Raw genomic sequence first — 22,370 nt, 5'->3', positions numbered from 1 at the left:
TTCAGTTCTGGCTAGGATACAATAAAATTAGCTCCCTTTTACCCTTTATATAACTATATAAATTGTTATATCCCTTCTATAGAATGATTTGGTGGATCTAACAAGCCTTAAAAATTCCTTTATCCATTCATTCCAATTCTAGCAATGTAGCCTAAAGAAATGATTCAACTGTTTTTAAAAAGGTAAGTTAAAGATATCTGTCATAGTTATTTAAACAATAAAATGAAGAAATAAAAGGAAACAACACACTAACATAAATGACAAGAAATTAATATGATCTAATCTGTTCTAACCAAGACAAATGATATGTAAGTAATACAGGTAACAGAAAATTATGTTTACTAAAACTTTATAAAGCATTTTGAATAGAAGTGGCATAATCAACTTCCTTGAAAAGTTTTTTGTGTCTCCTTTTTTATACCTCCCATTCATACTTTAATCTCTTTTATTATGATTTCTATCAAAATCACTCTCTTAGAATCATTCTACTAAATGTGCATTCATGAGGTCCTTCTGCTTGCCAAAATTATTCTCAGACTGTCTTTTCTTATCTCTTTGTGGTATTTCCTGCTTTTTGAAAACATTGCATGACATGAAAACTCTGCTGATTCTCTTACTGCCCCCCAGATTTTTCTTCCCATTTACTTTGGGAACTCCTTCTATATGGGCCTTAAAAATGTGAGTATTCCTCACAGTTCTCACTGAGATAGGCTTTCTTCTGATTCTGTACTCCTGAATGATCTCATATGCTGTTTTCAACTATTATCAGTATGTGCTAAAGATTACCAGATTTCCTTCCCTCTTCAGCTCAGACATCCCTCCTGAACTCCAGATACAGATGACTGCCTCCTAGACATCAACATCTTGCTGTCCCACAGGCATTTCAAATTCAACAAACTTTAAACTTAACTCATTATATTGGTCATCAAATCTGTAACTCTATCTTTATTTCTTCCTTGTTGAAGGGGGTATCCTGTCACCCAAACTCTAAATCAGGAAGTCACCTTCACTGTTGTCTCTCCCTTAATCTTCATGAATAAGCAGTGATCAAGCCCTACTCATATTCAGATTCTCTAAGATCAGCAAAATGAAAATATAACAGCTTTCGAATATTTACAAGAATCTCATTATCTTGGTGATAGTCTCATAACCAAATCCTAACAGAGATTTCATGACCCAGATTTCAGTTTGTATTTATGACAGTATTTGGGGTTAGATATTATTAAAATATTTAGATTCTTTTATTGACAAATGAAAGGCAAATGATGTCAAGGTATGCAATATTAACCAAATTGGGGAAAGTGGTGGGTTAAATTAATCATAATGTGGCATCCAATAGAATAGGCCAGCTCAATTCAAAAGAGCCTGCATGTAAGCAGGGAGCTTCATATTCACATTTCTAGCAGCAATCTAATTTTAGTCAAACATCCATTGTTAAATTTAATTGATTTTATTAATGGTAATTTATTGTTTCATAGTTTTATTTCTAACCATTTTGTCTAAAGATTTATTATTTTAAAGTTGTGTAAGAATTATCAGCATATGGTGCATTACATTTAATTTTTTCAATATATATTTAATAATATTTTAATGTAAGTCAACCTGAAATCTACAAGAAAATAATATTTAAAGTCAACCTGAAATCTATTCATTCCTATATTAGTGGCCTAAGAAACAGTTTTATGAGATTCCCATGTCATCTTTCCTATCACATTGACTTTGAGACAAATTTGCAGCCCTTCTCTAGCAAATGTTTATGATTTAATGGAATATTTTTATGATTAAACTCACCTTGGTTCTGTATAATATCCTATATTTATTTTATTTTTACCTCATTTTCCTCATATATTACCAACATTTTTTAGATACCTTTATTTTTATTTATTTATTTTAAATAGAGAAAGAGGATTTTTTAATATTTATTTTTCAGTTTTCGGTGGACACAACATTTTATTTTTTTTTTATGTGGTGCTGAGGATGGAACCCAGGGCTTCATGCGCCAGAGGCAAGCACTCTACCACTGAGCCACAACCCCAGCCCATTACCAACATTTTTTATGAAACTATATTTTAGGTAACTTGAAGGATGCCCTGAATAAGAATGGGTATGAATGCTTAATTTTAATAATCAGCAAGGGATAATAAACCATGTGAACCAGATGTGACATGGAGTAAAATTTACAATCTCAGGTGACCAAAGACCTGAGATTTGAGATGCAGATACACCCTTACACTCTTCTATAACCATTTTTTCAGGAATAAGTAGACGTGGATGCTAATATCTGTTAATCCATATTAAAAACTAATAAATTGGCTGGGTTTTTGCTTTCTTCTCCTTTTTCTCGTGGGAAAAATGCTAGTGCCCTCTAGCGTCCAAAATGCACCTTGAGCATTTTGCCCTGCTTGTCATTATAATCCAATGAAAGATTATTTTTAAAAATAAAATTTCAAACATTGACTCTTGATCATGCTATTATCCTACAAATAGCAACATAAAATACTGTTTTCCCCATGTTTTCTAGACTAAGAAATACACATACAAAAATGAATTTCTGGAGGAAATGGAATTTTAAAAAATCCACTGTTTTCTAAGGCTTCACATCTTTAGTGCAGCTACCTTGGAACCCGGATAATCATCTTTTTCATTATGTTTTAATGCAAATTGTAATTGGGGCTTATTTATAGTATATGGTAATAACTGGAATTATAGGTGCATAAAACCCTGAAGATCTCGTTATTGGTTGTGGTGGAAATTATTTACTGAGGCAGTCAGGGTTGCTTGTATATCTGTTGCATCCTTTGCATTCTGGCAGCCCCAAAGCAACCCCATGTTGGCTGGAACACTCTCCTTCCAAAGCACATTCCAATCTACAGACCATCCGGCAGCAGCGGGTAGGGGACCCGCCGAAGTGCTGGTCTGGGTGCTCGGTACCCTGTTTGCCTTTACTGCGGACCTGAAAACACGCTTCACAGTGCTCAAGATTGTTACATGGCCGGGGTGCCGCAGCCTCAGTGCGGCCAGCTCCCCGGCCTGCAGGTGGCATTCACGTTCCTCGGCAGCTGGGCTTGGAGAGGAATCCCAGCTGCAAGGAAGCCCCTTCCCCCACCTGGAGGACACGGAGGTCGCCCCAAGTACGGAGCCCCAGCTTCTCTGGGCCCGCCCCTAGGCCCTGGCCCCGCCCAACCCGAGGAGTCGGCACGCGGCGATTGGAGACAGGGGCGGGGCCCCGGGAGGTGGGCTGAGGAGGTGGGGCTTGGGAGGGGACAAAAGCCGGGAAGAGGAAAAGCCCTGACCCGCCCACTGGTCCCTGGATCTGTACAGAGGTGGTGTGTCACAGGCTGAAACAGCTGGGCCCAGTTAGGATTGCCTGTGTGTGCGTGTGAGTTTGAGCGTGTGAATAACTGTGGCGCCTCCGGCTGCTCGCCAACGTACCTTCCCCTGCAGGTAACCTCAGGCTTCGAGGGGCGGCCCAGGTCCCTGGCTGCTGTGGGAGGCTTTAATTCATAAAAGGCTGGAATGTGGAAAAGAAAGAAAGCTCAGGTCTTGGTTATGAAGGGAGGAACTTAGCGGCAAGGCCTAAGTTCAAGTAGGGACAAATCCAGGTATTCAGCATGGGAACGGGAAAAAAGGGAAGAAGAGGGTGCTGGAGGTAGGGAAACCTGCTCTTGGGCATGGGAGGAAGAAATTGGGCGCTGAGGAAGTTGGATGCAGTGACAAGTGGAAGACCAGATCTGCATACGGAAAGTAAAATCTTGCTGTAGGAGGTTTCAAAGATGCATAGAAGACCGTCTTGGATATAATAGGAAGAAAACATGCGACTGTGGGGAAATGGGTGCAAAGAAGGGTGTAAGCTGAGGACTTGGGCGTAGACAGCGCACTCAGGCTGCGAGGGACTGGCAGTGGCACATAGGCTGCGTCCGCCTGGGGGCGCGAGGGGGCGGGGCTCTGGTTTGGATCCGAAGACTGTTCCCTAGGACACCCCGGGGCGCGGTAGGGGTCGGGAAAGCATTCCTCCCTTGAGACGGGATTTCAAGTTCTAGGAAGGCGTTACTCTGCCAGCTCCAAGTGTCTGGGTGTTAAAGGTCCCGGCACCCGATAGGGAACATCAGGAGTGGAAATCTGGAAAGAGGAACCCGTCCAGATTCCGTTGGAGCCCTCTTGCACAACGTCCACAGGAACATCTGCAAGCTCACAGCGTCACCGAGGACGTACAAACCCCTAGGCCAGCTAACAGACTACAGACCAGGGACACACCCTCGGACGCACCCTCAGATGTGTGCACACAGAAAGATTTGTACACCCTCAATCTTTATTTGGAAGGTGGACGTGGACCCAAAGCTGCCCTTTGCTCCTCTGGATACTCAGCACTGTACTTTAAACCAGATAAATCAGGCAGCCTGACTGGTATTAAAAACAGCTAAATCCTCCTGACGTGTGTGTGTGTGTGTGTGTATGTGTGTGTGTTTTAAGACTTTCTATTCCCGGTTTTGTTGTGTTTTAGGAGATAAACTGCAGTTGAGTCCACAAGATTGAGAGGAGTTGGTGTGACTAGAAGTCCGTTCACTGTAAAGGTGAGAATTCATAATTTCTTCTGTACTTTCTTTGATGTGGCCATCCTGCCTTTAATTAGTCTTGAGGGCAAGCTAAGGTACTGCAATGGAATGAGTCAAGAATATTTCCAATGATAAATTGAAACCGCTTTATTTCTTTTAGCCTAGCGTCTTCTCTGATCTGCAAGAGACTATATTTGGCCAGCAATTATTGTAGTTCTTAAACATAGCCTTTAAAAATTGGCTAAAAATTTGAGGTTAATAAAAATAAAATAGAGCAAGTGGCTCTTTTTATTTGAACTACCCTGTATTATTATTCCAAGTTTGTTTTCTGGAATTACACTAGTATGTCAGGAGATTGGAATTCAACTACCTTCAGATTAAATAAATGAACTGGTGGCTGTTCATTTATTGGGCTTGAAACAGCCCTTCTTTCAGAAGTTGGGGTTGGATGGAGACAGAAAATCAGAGAGGTACAAGAATTCAGTGAATCCAGTGAGATCTAAAGCCCAGGGCATTAAAATCCAATCCAGAAGAAACACACTAATGCCTTACATTGTAGTAACAATAATGCTTTGTTGTTGTTGTTGTTGAAAGATGGTAAAAATTTAATACATAATTAATGCAGGGAAAACTTAAAATGTTCAGTAATGCATTATAACACATAGAAAAATTATTGCAGAGAGTATGTTTGCATTCACTGAGAAGGAAACTAAAAAAAAAAAAAAACTGTTCTTTAGTTTTGACATTTTAAGTACAGAGTCTGATCTATTAACTGTATTTGCCATCAAGGAAAAATAGCCCAGTCATAACTATTGCATAATACTGTGTAAGAACATAGCCATGAAAATGTACTATCAAAACCAAGATAAGCTTGCTGCTGCTTTTATTTGTCATGTTTTAAAGCAAAGACAGGTAGTAGGATTAAGCATGACAGATTCATACACTTAAAGCTATACTATAAAATGTTCTTGAAATAACTGATAGAAGTAATTAACTCATCCACAAGTTTGCTCATTTCTTTTATTCTAGTTGAATTCTAAGTTCCCTGGTAAGATATAGGGAGCCTCCTGAATACTAATAAGCAGGAATCTAGAACTACAAATTTGAGAAGTGAAAGTGCGCCTGGGGTTGGGATTATATCCTCATTTATCACAAGAAACTAAGGTTTACAGCTTACTAAGTATTATAATTTTTTATTTAAAGGCCATAATGCTTTAGCTCAACTGTTCAAGAGAGACTGTTTTTCAGCTTCTGATCTAATCTTCTTATTTATTTTTGTATTTTTTTTTTCAATTGATTTCTCCTGACTTTTCAGTCCTCACTCTAACTTAAGGGGTTAAAAGTAATTTGCAGTTGTGTTGCTGGGCAAAGTTTCTATTAAAGTGTCATGAGAAGGAACAGATTCTTTTATCAGACTCAAGGCCTCTGTCTCTTCGGGAACAAGCATAAACCGTGGTCTTCTTTGAAGGCTCACAGTTTCATTTCTTCCAAAGGATCCAGCTTTGTCCTTTATGGGATTAGATTAATTGGTATTTTGTACCCCCACATGCCATTTTTTAAAGGGCCATGCCTCCCTAAAACAATGCTGTTTCCCCTATCCCACCCACTAGCAGCTTATCCTCACCTGTGAAGGGCCAGAGGAACCATGGAGGAGTTAGGATACTGAAGAACAAGACAGGGACATGCTTGGGTCCTGGGCAGGGGACCTTTCCTATTCAGATTTCTCTAATTGAGAAGTCACTTTTGTATTTAGCTTCACATCTCTGAAGCCTGTGTTGTCTCTAGGAAAGCAGAGTTCTACCAGGAATTCTTTATCTTGCACAGTTCCACCAGGAATTCTTTGTCTTGCACTTCTGAAGTTATCTGGAATATGGGTCATAAGAACCAGTTGAATCTCCTCCATGGTAGTTATTTTCACCAAAACAGCCTTTTAGGAGAAATACTAGCACTTGCCGTTCTGCTTATCTTATGGGCCCAATAAAATGAGGAATTGAATTGGATAGAAATGTTCAAATAGGATGATATTGTGAAAATAATCTCATTTCATAAGACAAACCAATAGTTGAGAATAGTGATTGCATTATTAAGGACATGTACAAGGTCAGACACCCCTACCCTTTAGCAAGGTGGCCTTGGGCAAAGCTAGTTTTCTCTAAAGGTAAAATGGTTAAACAATTTCCATCTTATAGGGCTGACTAATAGGGCTGACACAAACCATATATAAAGAACACAACACAATGCTTTATACAGAGAAAATTCTCGATTCTGATGGTAAATATAATTGTTATTTGCTTTGCATGTAACCACTATTATGAACTGTTCTTTTAGTAGTCACCAGATTGTTTATATTTCATTTCCACTTTATAATGAAATAATGACAAGGCATATATCCAATCTGTTCTTCTTTTTAGATTTACTGAAGTAAAAATGTCCCAAAAAATCCATGGCGGTTCTGTGGTAGAGATGCAAGGAGATGAAATGACACGAATCATTTGGGAACTGATTAAAGAAAAACTCATTTTTCCTTATGTGGAATTGGATCTGCATAGGTAAATGAATTATTCCTCCATGAAGCTAGTCGATTCAGAAAGTTTAATCTAAGTTATTTCAGGGTGCAATTGGCTTTAAAAAATAGATGTAGTCATGTTTTGTGAACAAGGCTTAAATATACCTAATGAACCTTCTAATTTAACATTCTAGTAGAAAAACTGGATTTATCATTATCTAGAACTGAAGAATCATAAGGGGAACAAATTTTGAGGGCTTGCTTACCTTGATTCCAGTGATGGTTTTATTTGTAATAAATCAGTGCTCAAGAGTAGCACAATGTATTATTTGTGGAAGAGGAAAAAACGAGAGGATGTAAGAAACAGTAAACTAAATTTTATCCATTCAATCTCAATTTTCTGTCATTCTCTTAATCAGTCCGTGGATGTTTCCTTTTCATTCTTGACCTTTCGCCCTTTCATACAGCTGCTGCACTGAAAGAACCCTCGTGGTTCTCTGAGACACCCACCTCAAGCCCCAGTTCCCTTAGGTCATCTTTGTCTCTTTGCCCTGTCTTTACAGTGTTTGGGGGCAGATGTGAAAGTATGTTCGTAATTCTCTCATTTTTTCCTTGTGTTTTTTATAAGTGGCTTTTGTTTTTGAACATTCAAACTAGATAGAGGCAGAATGTTTAAAAAGGTGAAGTGGCTAAAGCCTGGTATAGTACAATATAGAGCAACACATTTCAGACAAATTGTTGGCAACTATTAAGTGTCTGCCTCCATCCAGAAGTATTCAGAATGTGTCCTGAGGACCCGTTAACTTGCTTTGGTTTAGACTTTCAGTTCTCATGCTGTCATTAGACGCCCTTTTTAATTGTTCTAAAATTAAGCTGCTGATAATGTCTGTATTGCAGCCACCATGTGGTGTAAAGACTGTGCTTGTAGGAGTCCATCAAACATACAGGGAACAGAGCATAAAAACAGTTTCAAAGTGGGTTGAAGAAGCATTTCACAAACTCTCTCCTGTTTCAGAACTTTGCATGACATTATGTGAACTTGCAGGGGTTTACAGGGTCTAGAATAATAATGCTAGCCTCTTTAGTATAGACTCATAAGGCCTTTTAAAGGGGTGTCTTTATGCCTAGGCAGAAAAAAAAGAGTCAGTGGCTACAAACTAAAGAATTCTTGCAAGTTCAAATAAGTTTTAAGTTGTTCCAGAATTGCTGTTATTTCTGCTTCTTTTTGAAAGAAGTATAGTGATTGATTGTTTTTTATTTTTTATTTTGTTTTTGTTGTTGTTGTTTTTATGGAGACTCAGTAGTGGTCCTGGCTATTTATTTCTCTTTTCTTTTAGAAATGTTAAGGGAAGCAGAAAATCCACTAATTTTCTGGTAGATTCTTCTGATGAGAATCATACCTAGGAACATGAAAACTGTGGCCATCCTTCTTGTGGAGTTGGGATTAGACATTGTCTATATTCAGCATTTCCTACGCAGGAAGATAAGAAAGTATATGGCTTTGTTAGATTTATGTGAATTATCTAAAGTTGAAGCATTAGACATTTTTTTATTTGCGAATCAATCAAGATTGCTATTTCTGTGTTTGCATCAGCAGTTGGGATATCTAAGGAAAGAAGATGTGAAAACTAAGAATAGAAATCTAGAGACTATTTGGTTTAGCAATTTTTGAGAGCTGAAAAACTTTAAATTCTTAGAGAACAAAATAAGTTGTTCTATTATTTTGTTTTTACTACTTTCCATAAAATCATGTTTTTGTGTTCCATGAACAGCTAACATGCATTCAGCTCTGAATGACCCGCAGTATGGGTGTTGGTGTACGTTGAGCTAAAACTTTCTGGTGCATATGAAACTGTTGATGGGTTCTACTACTTATCCAATAAACTGCAGGCTTGTTTCCAGAACATAGAGACTTGCCCAAGAATTAGGGGAAGGTTCACCTTATGACTAACTGGCATAAATGAAGCAGTCATTAGCATTTTTTGCACAACAGTAATCTCTATACCCTTCACCACTTTAATGTCAGAATACAAAACATCCTTTAAGCCTTCCACCCCTTTATTTTTCAAGCACAATATTTACTAAGGGAAAATTAGGTGGTGCTTAGGTTTAACTTGTATGCTAATTATATGGAGGGAAGCCATGCCAAAGGGTTGTTCATGTGTTGTTATTGCCTCAAGATGGTGAAAAATAGGGGGCAATTTGGCAGAGTTCGTTGTTTTCCATTCAATTTCCGGAGAGACAGCTGCCCACTAGCCTAGTCCTCTTGACTCTTTACTTCCTTCTTGAATTGTCAGTCATCTTCTATGTTTAGGGGACATCAGTGCTAAAACTTGACAGATTTAGGTGTCTTTGAGGCCTTTATCTTCTGCATAGCAACCTCTGCCTGTCACCAGTGGGGTCATGGATTATAACTTATTCATTTTCCTGAAATATTGATACTTTTTTCCCTTTCTAGCTATGACTTTTATTCATTTTCCTGAAGTATTGATACTTTTTTCCCTTTCTAGCTATTACTTTTATTCATTTTCCTGAAGTATTGATAGTTTTTTCCCTTTCTAGCTATGACTTAGGCATAGAGAATCGTGATGCCACCAATGACCAGGTCACCAAGGATGCTGCAGAAGCTATAAAGAAGTATAATGTTGGTATCAAATGTGCTACTATCACCCCTGACGAGAAGAGGGTTGAGGAGTTCAAGTTGAAGCAAATGTGGAAATCACCAAATGGCACTATCCGAAATATTCTGGGTGGCACTGTCTTCAGGGAAGCAATTATCTGCAAAAATATCCCACGACTTGTGAGTGGTTGGATAAAACCCATCATCATAGGCCGTCATGCTTATGGGGACCAAGTAAGTCATTTGGGCATAATTTCCCATATATTTTTACATGACCCAGCAATTCTGATTTATATGGGTTTTATCCTTATCTTTTGGTGTCTACACCCATTAAGCAAAGTTGCAAAATTTAGAAATTCTAGTATGTATAGCTGTATATTTACCCACATTTAGATAGAGGTAAATACAGATAAACTTACTGTAGATACCCATCTCAACACATGATTTTTGCCAAACATGTTTTTTTCTATCTTTATCCTTTTGTTAGTTATATCACACAAATGGCAATTATTTTTTAATTTTTTTATTTTTTAGTAGTATCATATGTTCCAACCAGATCAGTGGTTTTCAATGCTGGCTGCATAATAAGATCCACTTATGAATGATTCATTGGTTTGATTTGGTTTAGCTTTACCTTTTTGGTTTTTGTCTAATATCTGAGTCCCATCTCCACCAGATGAAATCTGAATTCAGGCTTTTGAATCAGTTCCATAAGTGATTCTAATGTACAGATAGGGTTGAGAACCACCAAATATGATATTAAACATGATAACTGGCTTAGTATTCAAAAGCAATCAAGTTAGAACATTCTTTCCTACTTGAAAAACAAAAATGGATTCTGTATTTCTATACAAATAGACTCATTGCCAAGTTAAGCAGAAAAGCTGCCAATTAAACAAATTCCAAATTGTGTTGAGACAGGTTTCAGATTTTCATAGAAAGAAGCTTATGTCTTACAAGAACCTTAAAAACAGGAATTCCCTAATGCTAAAATCCAAAATCCGCACTTCTATGTAGTCATCCCTGTAAACAGTGTGGCCAGGGAAGATGTTTCTGGGGACAGAGTTGCCAGCTCAGTCCCCAAGGAGTTGGTTAACTTTGTTCTACCCTGTGGCTCATACTGTCCCTTCATCCTGGCCAGGCCCCTCACAGATACCAGAGTCCCAAGCAAGGATGCATAGGTGGCAGTTCTTACCAATTCAGTCTGTCTTTTTTTTTTTTTTTAATTATAGCATCAGTCATTTGTAATAATGGACAATCTGTTGTTTAAAGTCAAGATTAAAATTTTCAAATGCCAGGTTGATTTGCTGTGTAAATGTGCATAAACCCTATGCAAAGCATTTACAGTGCCTTGAGGTCTCAGTTCTTCCTTTTGAGAAATGGAAACAAATCAGCAACCCATAGTGAATGACTTTATATGTCATAAGTGTTCTTTGTAGAGTAGATATTTAATCTTTTTTGTTATCTGAATGCTCTTTTACCTACTGTTAGTATTACTATAAACCTATAGGTGTGGCTGGTTCTTGTTAATTCCTAACTCCAAGTCTCCCAATTAACCCAAATCTTTGAGTAAGGTTCAGTGCACGAATTACTTGTGAATACCTCATGTATACCAGGCACATTTCTCCACTGGAATGGCTTATGCTCATGAGGGAGGTGAACAGGATTTTGGGGGGTTCATCAACTGTCACAGCAGCTTCCAGATGATTTTTTTCATGTGGACAGTGATAACTGGAGCCCTGAAAGTCTAAGTAAGGATCCCAAGTCTCTGGACTCAGGATGCATTATTTCCATTATATCACACTGACATCTTTGTAAGATTGATATGAGAATCAAATGAGATCATCTTATTTGATACATAGTAAGGACAAAGCATCAGCTCTATCATCATTTTCAGCACAAGTAGGATTATAATCCTCCCTGCAGGACAGCTTCCTCAGCCCGTAGGCCAGGCCAGGTCGAACCTCTTCATCACCCTGCAGCATTTTTATTGATTTATTGGTTTATGACTCCTTCTGACATTTGAAAACTCTCTGTCACTTCTCACTTAGTATTGTCTTGATTAGGTTGGTAAGCTTCCTAAAAAAAGTATCTTGTGTTATTCTCTGTGTTCTCTGTATCGGTGCCCATAAAACTGTCACATACATGGTAGCCTAGTAATAAATACTGACTGACTTTTTAATGTGCACTACCACTAACTAGAGGAACTCTGGACTATCTTCATTTCTATCTCTTTAAATATCTGCCAGATGTGGTGGCCTGTAATCCCAGCAACTCAGGAGGCTAAGGCAGGAGGATCCCAAGTTCAAGGCCAGCCTCAGCAACTTGGGAGACCCTGTCTCAGAGTAATTAAATAAAAAAGACTGGGAATGTAGTTCAGTGGTTATGCACCCTTGAATTCAATCCCTAATAACAAAAAAAAAAAAAAAAAGGACAAGCTATATTCTCTTGTTTATCTTGGTGTCCTCTTGTGCTCATGTATGTTTCTCTGTCTCTCTCTCTCTCTCAGATATATATATTTCCTTATAATTCCTATTGGGGTATTTTTCTTTTCTTAATACCTTTTTCCTACTTATATAGTATAGAGCAACTGATTTTGTTGTTCCTGGGCCTGGAAAAGTAGAGATAACCTACACACCAAGTGATGGAACCCAGAAGGTGACATACCTGGTACATAACTTTGAAGGTATGTATGAGTCCATCATAAGCTACGTCTTCTTTTTTTAAAAACAAATGATTTAGAAACATTATTACTGTTTTTTTTTCAAAATTAGTTATGTGACTGCCTAAAAATATAACCTAATTCTACACTTCTACAGAACCAAAAATCTAACATAAAAAGTAGTTGGTTCCATGCCCTCCCTTGGCATGAATAAGGCATGAAGGGGTTAGTCACTTAACTGGAAATGCATATAGGCAATGACAAGGAGACATTTATGCATTTGTCTTAAAATATGGAGGGAAGATTGGCAGGAATACCTTATGCACAAATGGTATAAATTAAACATTAATAGCCCCAAATCATCTGTCATGCAATCCTGCCCTTTGCTCTGGTGGGGTTTGTATTTAGAAATGGTTGCATTATTTGCTAAGATTTTCTCCTTGCCCTTCTGGGAATTTATCCTGTGAAAGTGAAATATTTGTTTTTTTGACTTTTCTTCCCCTGCAGCTTCAAAGTTTCATTAGGGCAAATCCTACCCAAAAGTTCTTTAAAGTACTCATTTAAACAAACAAATTTAAAAATTTTAAAAAATTTAGGGCTGGGGATGTGGCTCAAGCGGTAGAGCACTCGCCTGGCATGCGTGCTGCCCGGGTTCGATCCTCAGCACCACATACAAACAGTGATGTTGTGTCCGCCGAAAACTAAAAAATAAATATTAAAAAATTTTTAAAAAAATTTAAACAAACAAATTTTAAAAAAAGATAACACCTATATATCTTTTTTTTTTCTTACCTCCTTTAAATAATGTCATCCGAATAGAATCTACTTCTGTGAGTTTCAGCACCCTGGGAGTTGGCATGGGTTCAAGTTTCAGTAATAACAGAGTTCAACTAATAAAAGTTGTGAAACACGAATGATTACATGTAGCGTAATTACTTCCACCAATTGCAGTAGACATGCTCAGTGTCCTTCTGGAAATTACAAGAATTTTCATTTAGTATTTAAAATGCAGATCTCTCTCAATAATTATGGGCTGAGTACACCCTTAAGTTCAAAATACATGTTGGAAATTGTTAAAGTACATAAAAAACAAATTCAAAATTATTTGCCCATTTGTGAGTATATTTTCTGTCACATTAGCAGGTTTTTTAAAATATTTTTTTAGTTGTTGATAGACTTTTATTATATTTATTTTTATATGCAGTGCTGAGAATCGAACCCAGTGCCTCACACATGCCAGGCAAGTGTGCTACCACTGAGCCACAGCCACAGCCCCCATATTAGTAGTTTTTGGTATTTTAGTATCTTTGGGATCCTGAAGACCATATGTTTTTCTTATTTCCATGGCCCTTCTAAAACAAGTTAGACTATTCTTATCTAGAACTGATTTTCATCCTATCCTGTCCCTCAAAAACTCCTGAACTGTTCAGTTTGGAAGGCTGCCAGGGACTTGAAGTCTAGGCTCAGCCAGGGGAGCCAACAATTGGTATTTTGGTTGTGGAGATTCCTTTAACCTCGCTCCAGCTATCCCACGTTTACTTTCTTTTTTTCTCTCATTACTCCCTGCAGCGGGTGGTGGAGTTGCCATGGGAATGTACAATGAAGACAAGTCAATTGAAGATTTTGCACACAGTTCCTTCCAAATGGCTCTGTCTAAGGGTTGGCCTTTGTATCTGAGCACCAAAAACACTATTCTGAAGAAATATGATGGACGCTTTAAAGACATCTTTCAGGAGATATATGACAAGTAACTGCCATTCTTTATTCCTTTTTCTTTCTTTTGTTTCCAAGTAAGCTGGCATTTATGGTATAGAATTTGCATTTCCTTATCCCTTTGATTCTGTGACAAATCAAGTGAAAATCTTCAATAATCCTTAAATTAGATAAGAGCAAAACTAAGATTTAGCAGGAGTAAAATAAAACCACTCTAAATTGCTTTTGGAAAATAAACATGTTTTTTAAAAAGGGCCCATCCTTAATTTTTCCACAGAGCCAGGATTGTTTAGTATTTGACTTAAGTACCCTGTTAGTGATAGAAAGTTCTGATTTGTCAAATATGTCAGTTTATGAGTCAGGCCCATTTTCTTCTTTCTAAAAATCATTGATTGTAATGATTGAAACTCTACCTTACATGGTCTTTTGAACTTAAGTATAAATTTATAACAACCTCTGGCCCAGCAACCTGTGAGGTGAGCCTGTGTTAACTCTTCAGACAGCATCACTTCCTGTGTTATTCAGATGCAGATTTTTCTGGATTAAAAAAAAATCTTTCCAAAGGCATTTTGATTCCCTCTTCCAACTATCCATCTGTACTAAGCCTAAAAACTGTCCCATAGTACATCTAGTTTCCTGAATGATATCATGTCATTGGAATATCTTTTTTTCCCTTTGTTATATTATTTTTTCTTTTCAGCACCAGGATTGAACCCAAGGGTGCTTTACTAATAACCTATATCCCCAGCCCTTTTTATTTTTTATTTTGAGACAAGGTCTTGCTAAGTTGCTGAGGGTCTTGCTAAATTGTCAAGAAGTTGCAATCCTCCTGCCTAAGCCTCCTGGGTTGCTGAAATTACAGGAATAGACCAATATACTCAGCTTCCTTTGCTACATTCTTAAAAGAACCTGAGTCTCAAGAATATGATCAGTACTATATTGAAAATTAGAAATCAAAGCAATAGTTGGGATAGCCTACTGTATCACACCTTTCCTGCAAGGTGTGACAGGTGGCCAAATTGGGGTTTCATAGCCAGAGAATGCTTGAGCAGAGATTTAGCCTGTGTTAGAGTCCCACATTTGTGCTCCGTCTACTGAAAAGGCTGCTCCTTGTCCCCTTCCAAGCCTTTGGGAGAAGCAGATGACAGCCCTGAAAAGCCAACTTCTTTTTTAATTGTTCTAATTTTTCTCTTGTTTCTTAGGCAGTACAAATCCCAATTTGAAGCCCAAAAGATCTGGTATGAGCATAGGCTCATCGACGACATGGTGGCTCAAGCTATGAAATCAGAGGGAGGCTTCATCTGGGCCTGTAAAAACTATGATGGTGATGTGCAGTCAGACTCCGTGGCCCAAGGTAAGGAGCCAGAGCAGCAGGTGGAGGTGGATGGAGCCTGCTAGCCCTGAGGTCATTCCATGGTAAATCTATAGTTTGGGAAGAGGGATTTTGTAGTCCTTAGTTGTAAAACCATGAAATGCTAGTGCTACAAAGCACCCAGATCCATCATTCATTTTCTGACACATAAAGAAATTAAGTTCAGATGGGGAAGTGAATTATTCAAGGTCACAGAGGAAATAAGCGGGGGTTTGACATTGCTTGCTCCAGCCTTAGGTTAAACTCACCTCATCCTTTGTTCCCACTTGAAGTTTTAAAACCTCCAACAGGTAGCCAACTACCTAGTCCAAAAGTCACCCCCTTTTCCTGTATTTATTTTCCCTTTGGTGATATTATGGAAACCAAGTGTACTCAGGCAAGGAGGAGCAATAAAGTGAGTGGCCTGGGTTGTCGGGCAACTGTGAGCAGTATCTCCAGGAGCTCATTCACCTGGCAACAGGTCCTGATCATGCTCCTACTGCCAGCCTTGAATCAGGCTGCTTTGTTACTGTGTGTGTGTGTGTGTGTGTGTGTGTGTTTTAATTTAAGTTTACTGCTTAGCTTTTAACAAAGGGGATTGTACAAAGAAATATTAAGCAAAGAAGTCCAGGGCCATTCACAGAAATTCCAGGAACCAGGTACTTCATGCCAGGAGAATTGGCCAAATCAACAGAAATTCTCCTTTCCCTGTTTTCCTCAGCACCAAGTTGCTGCTCAGTTTCAGTTACTCTTGGTAGCTGCAGGAACTTGACTTTCCCCAGATGAATGTTTGCATAGGCTTTAATTATGTTTATTTTCTCCCAGGAAGTACTACTTTTTCTCTTTGAAAGTTAAACATCTCTAATCAGTTTGAAAATCAGTAGACCAGCCCAAAGATTACTTTTATATCAGATAACTGAATTACACAACTCTTTACCACCACCACCCCACCCCCTCTGTCTCCAGATCCTTGGTGGTTGGTACTAAGTACATACAGAAAGGGGCACTGCTTTGTGGTGACTCCACAGAAGATGAGGAGAGCTATTCCTTATCATTGAAGTTCCGGGAGAGGGACCCAAAGTTATTCCATGTTTAAAGGTTCTCATGGCAATAAGAAGAGAGTATCAAAAGAAATATTTCAGATGTAAATGTCCAGTTATAAAAGTTTAAAGGACTATGAAGCAAGAGATCTGAAGTACCATGGGCCCTGATAAGAGACCTACTTAAGATCAGAGTCTGCCATACTAGTGTCTGTTGTAATGAATGCATTCTTTTTTTTTTTTTTTTTTTTTACAATGCTCTTGACATATCATATTTCATACATTTGAATCAAATGTATGAAATATGATATGTCAAGAGCATTGTAATGTTTTGAGCAACCAATAAAAAAAGAATGCATTCAAAAAAAAAAAAAGATCAGAGTCTGATAGATCAGGTGATCTCAGCTAAATAGATGAAAACCAGCCCAGCTATCTTTTTGTTCATTCTTCTCTAGAGATACAAACTACTTCAGACTCAGGCCATTTCATTTATGTCCTCAGTTTTGACAATGGCATAAGCTTATATTCTAATATTAATAAATAGACAAATTCACCATGGTATGGTCCTGAATTCTCTAATCAATTTAATTTGAGTATCTATGAAGCCTCAAAGAAATACAGTGATATGGAAGGAACTATTAATTCCACACAGAAATTTCTTAACTGGGCTTAAAGATGACCAAAAACTAAAATGAAATTAGAGGAGATCCACTTCATCTCTGCCCACACAAAAGTAGCCATTTGTTTATTTATTGGAAGTTTACATTATTAACTTAATGAGAACTCATAGGTGGTGGCACAAATGGAGAAAGGGTCCCTTGAATTCAAGCGAAAAAGTGTACATAAAAAAAAATTAAGTGAATTAACTTAACTGTTGGAATATGGTTCTCTGAATAGGAAACCATGGAAGAGAATTGTTTTGTTGAGGGTATTACAGAAAACAAGGAAGAGCAATTAGAATGTTCTTGGATCTAACCCATCCTATATTTATGAGCCTTTTTCCCATCCCCATGAGTTTATAGTAAATTGAAGGCAGGAGACAACTCTAATCTTTATTTCCCCAGAATAGCAGAGTATCTGCATACAATAACAAGATATTGAGCTCTTACTGTGGCAGATATTTTTCTAAGAAATATGAATATATATTCACAAATTATATGTACATTCATCTAATCCCACAACAACACAGTAAAGTAGGTCCTTTTATTATTCTCATTTTATAGGTAGGAAAACTGAGTCACAGCAGATATGAAGCCACAGAATAGGGTGAAATACAGGCAGTCAGACCCCAAACCCTCCATCATGAAGCAGGTACCAGAGATAAGTGAGAAACAGCTCAGCTTCTCCAGATCCTTTGACTCTGAGATCTGGATACCTCATTTTCTGAAAGGCAGAGGAGCTACCAATGACTCCATGTGCTCATGCTTACCAAGACCTGACAAGACTGAGTCTTTTGCTCTCAGTGCTGAGAGACCACTCTTCTTGCAGATGGACCAGTACTTAATGCTCTGCCACCTACAGGTTATGGCTCCCTTGGCATGATGACTAGTGTGCTGATTTGTCCAGATGGCAAGACAGTAGAAGCAGAGGCTGCCCATGGGACAGTAACACGTCACTACCGCATGTACCAGAAAGGACAGGAGACGTCCACCAATCCTATTGGTAAGATGGTGTCTATTTCCACATCGATTTCTGACAAGAGAGTGTTCTCCAAAGGAGATCTCCAAAGGAACTCAGGCACATTCCTTAGGCTACTCAGTGTTTTGTGTGAAAAGTCATCAGCAAGTAGCTAATGCATTCTACTAATAGGAGCTATTTTAACATGCTTAATAATGTTCTGAAAATGTGCTTTTCTATTTTGTAGAAGAGTATACATTACAGAAAAGAAATTATCAACAAGTGTATCAACTGTCCCTGGAGCAGTAAAATGTCACTGGAAGCTACACATCTAAAAGTCACATGGATAGATCCCTTCAACAAGGTGTCAAGGACAGCACTTTAAAAAGAGATAGCAGCCTAGAAAGAGGAGACCAATGTAGACATGTAGACAAAAGATATAGAGACCTTTTCTAAGACAGTAAATGCCTTAAACATCAAGCACTAGTACCATACCATTAAAATGTAGGTGTTTTTTCCCACACTTTTTATTAGTGCATTATAGTTGCATAATGGTGGGATTTGTTGTTACATATTGTACATGCACAAAATATAACAACAAAATTTGGCCAATATCACTTCATAGCACATTCCCCCTCTCTCCTCCCACCACCCCCTGGTCCCTTTCCTCTGGGGTTTTGGGGTGCTGGGGGGGTAGTTTTCTATTTGGGAAAGTATTTCCAGCTTTCCTAAAACTTCTGCCCTATATGGATATCATCTAATAAAGCCCACAACCTAAATTTTTAAAAATATTCTGTTTGGGGGAACTGTGAAAGATTTGGGAATTCTTAGACCTGGGATGACTGTTTCTCTTTTTTAGCTTCCATTTTTGCCTGGACCAGAGGGTTAGCCCACAGGGCAAAGCTGGATAACAATAATGACCTTGGCATCTTTGCAAAGGCTTTGGAAGAAGTCTGCATTGAGACCATTGAGGCTGGCTTTATGACCAAGGACTTGGCTGCTTGCATTAAAGGTCTACCCAAGTAAGTATAAGATGCCCTGAACTCTGTGGTCAGATTGCCATTTATCCTCACCAGCCTCAAAACACCAGTGTTTTTTATAATTATGTAAATTGATATTCATCATCCTTTTTAGGGGTCAGTAGACATTATCTATGTAGTGTCAGACAGTGAACATTTCAGATTGAGTATGTGTATGTGTGAGGGTGGTTCTGGTGATTGAACTCAAGAATGCTCTATCATTGAGCTATACCTTTAGGCTGTTTTGTTTTTGTTTTTGTTTTTGTTTTTTTGGGGCAGGGTCTTACTAAGTTGCCCAGGCTGTCCTTGAATTTGTGATCCTCCTGCCTCAATCTTCTGGTAGCTGGGCTTACAAGCATATGCCACCAAGCCCAGCTACATTTTAGTTTGTGGGACATACAGTCTTTTGGGAACTATGCAAATACTAAACTTGGCATCTGCTGTTGTGGCAGGAAGGTGGTCATAGATAATACAGAGATGCATAGATACAGCAATTTGCCAATTATACTTTTGTGTACAAAACCAGACTACAGGCTAAATTTGTTCTATGGGCTGGGCTATAATTTGCTGATCTAGTTAACAATAATTGAATGAACAACTTATTTAATTTTAAGAAAATGATAGTCAATTAGAAAAAAAGGGAACTAGTCTAGCTAATTCCATCCCATTATTTTCTTTAATTTACAAATAAGAAAAATAAGTAGCACAAGTATAAGATGTCCATTGATTACTATCGCTTCCTTAAGTTCCACTAACCTTCAGTACAGTGGAACTTATTGTGCATTGATTGCCTTGGGCTTTTCTGAGGACATGGTAACCAGTATTCCATTGCATTAGCTGCTAATCAGATAACTCTCTCAAAGTCAGAGTTAGTTACCAGGACTCATCTTAAGAAATTTTAGAAAAAATTAACACTAATACCAAGTCCCAACTGGTATATCCTCAGAGATTTCAGTACACCCCAATAAAGTGCATATACTCAGTCACTGCAAATTTCTTAACTTGAACTTCCATCGAGAATACAATGTTTGAAATGTTCTAATCTGTGCAGTATATGTAGTATCTATAGATCTTTGCAGCCTATTTGATGGGCGTGTACCAGCAGGATTATGTCAGTTAGTCCATTCTTTTTTGTTTTTCTTAAATAAAACACTGATGAAAACAAGAGCATTTAAGCTTTTTTAAGAACATGTAACAGTGAATGGGAATGTAGGTAAAGGCTTGGCTATACTCTCAACATGTTTTGTTATTTCTAAGAATTAAGGAGTAGGATGAGTCTGCTCTCATTGGATTAGTCTAAACTGAAACTCTTGATAGTTTCAACCTCAGAGCTACATGGCGTGGAACCTACTGTGAATGTTTGTGCTTGAGCCTCTACTGCACGATGCCCAAGACTGGGTCAGCCCTATGAACTGGGAACATAGTCATTGTCTGTATTCTTGTAGCTTGGTAACATTAATCGGTTGACTTCTAGAAATAGATAAAATACTATGTTAAGTAGTGTTTTTAGGATTTTTTCTCTACCTCCTACTATATTAGAAACAAACTAAATTTCCATCTTTTCTTTTTTCTCTCCTTTTAGCGTACAGCGTTCTGACTACTTGAATACCTTTGAGTTCATGGACAAACTTGGAGAAAACTTGAAGATAAAACTAGCTCAAGCCAAACTTTAATTTCATGTCTGAGCTTAGGAGGATAAGTGGTCTTGGTAACTAGGTCCACAAGTTTACATTTTTTGTATTACACTCACAGGTTAAAACAAAATCAATTTTATAATTTGTTTGTAAGCTGGAGTTGATCTTTTCTATAAGTTTACACCCTTTTTCTTATATGTACAGTAATTGCCACCTTCCTGAACGTGGCAGGGAACTGTTTTTAAATTGTGTTTTATTTTCTAGAAGCAGCCTAGGAGTTACTTTCATATTCAATGTTATTGCTTCACATGTTCCAATATAAATGACCAAAATCAAGAGTGCTCAAAAGGGTTAACAATAGCCACAGTATTGTTCCCTAAAATCTGTATAATATAGTACTTTACTCCCTTTCCCTGTTGTCCATGACTGTGGGCACTGGGAATTTTGGTGTTACAGATGTCCCAGTATGTGAGGTAGCTACACATTGAACTTGCACATGACTAGAACAAAGAATGTAAGTGTAACTAAAACATGTTGAAGTCACTGCAGTCATTTTTTTTCAAGAGCATAGTGAATGTGTCCAAAGTGCTAAATACTTTTGAGGACACTGGAGAGTTCAGAATGCAAAATAAATACTTCCTAGAGGTTTGTCCTCTGTATTTGTCTTTTCTTCCTCCTCCTCTGGCCTGAGGATTTTGCTACCCTAAATAGCATTTCATCCACGTGCAATAATGTAAGCTGTACATTTTTTGGACTTCTCCTGGCCTGTTTCATTTGTTTTATATAGATGTGATTTCTCAGAGGTTGATATTAAACACTATTCTAGTCCAGTCTTCATCTGAACTGTTAATTTTAATTAAAATCAAGTGCTAATGACTCTTTTCTGGGTTTTTATTTATGCTTATGCCCAGTACATTCTGCCTCCTTGCCATAGGGATTTGATCTGGGGTTGGGGGGCGGGGGAAATCTCTGCTCTCAAGAATTAACTGGGGGCGGGGGGGGGGAATGGATAAATAAACAGAGGTGGATCCTACAGGGAGAGGAATGAGAATGGCCACAGGTCATTACTAAAGGAGTAATTAGACAATAGATTCTTTCCATGTACCGCTGAGGAGTTCAGGCATTATCTTAAAGGTTAGTAGGGAGCCAATGAAGCCTTTTAAGAAGGAAGATACATGATTATATTTTCATTTTTAAAAGTAGCACTTGAGGCAGCTCTTTAAAAAGAATGGGTGATGAGGGGTAGAATGGTGGGCACATGGAGAGAGGAAAACCTTCTAGGAAGCTGTTGGATTACTGCAGGTGGGAAACAGTTAAGACCCAGCTGGAGCAGTGGCACTGAGAACTGGATGAATCCCTGAGATAAGTTGAATGAATGGGTACTGGCAGGGCACATGGGGGCTGAGGGAGAAAAACAAGTCGAGGAGGCTTCCCTAGCTGGTACCATACTTAGAGAAAGGCTGTCCATATCCTAGCATCTTTGAGAGGGAAGCCCTGTGAGGTTTTGCACTCTCATGCCTCAGAATTCAGTAAGCTGGGGTGGATATCTCTTGGCTATTTCCTGGCGAGCTTGGAGTCAGGCCACAGACACTTCCTTAGCATACCCCCTTGTAGGACCAATAACACATGGAGTTTTTCAGACTCCTGTGGGGTAG

At 38.3% G+C, this 22,370-nt stretch overlaps 1 protein-coding gene across 2 annotated transcripts; it reads left to right on the top strand.

The window, feature by feature from the left end:
* Positions 1–3,275: 3,275 nt before the first annotated feature.
* On the top strand, positions 3,276–21,591 carry Idh1 (isocitrate dehydrogenase (NADP(+)) 1). Of its 2 annotated transcripts, none has more exons than XM_046463070.2 (10): positions 3,276–3,444; positions 4,502–4,571; positions 6,965–7,102; positions 9,622–9,913; positions 12,260–12,365; positions 13,911–14,088; positions 15,257–15,408; positions 17,967–18,107; positions 18,922–19,084; positions 20,664–21,591. In XM_046463070.2, exons 3-10 carry the CDS (start codon positions 6,981–6,983, stop codon positions 20,752–20,754), a joined length of 1,245 nt encoding a protein of 414 aa, XP_046319026.1. In that variant the 5' UTR covers positions 3,276–3,444; positions 4,502–4,571; positions 6,965–6,980; the 3' UTR covers positions 20,755–21,591. The 2 variants fall into 2 exon arrangements, with proteins under 2 accessions (XP_046319026.1, XP_046319027.1); XM_046463071.2 differs by lacking the exon at positions 3,276–3,444 and adding an exon at positions 4,033–4,404.
* The last annotated feature ends 779 nt before the right edge of the window (positions 21,592–22,370 follow it).

The sequence above is a fragment of the Marmota monax genome, unplaced genomic scaffold (assembly GCF_021218885.2).
Source record: "Marmota monax isolate L192 unplaced genomic scaffold, Marmota_monax_Labrador192_F-V1.1 WCK01_AAM20220418_F8-fsc00095, whole genome shotgun sequence".
In the NCBI taxonomy this organism is placed as follows: Eukaryota; Metazoa; Chordata; class Mammalia; order Rodentia; family Sciuridae; genus Marmota; species Marmota monax.
The sequence above is the reverse complement of the archived record's forward strand: the minus strand, read 5'-3'. Positions and strand labels throughout refer to the sequence as shown.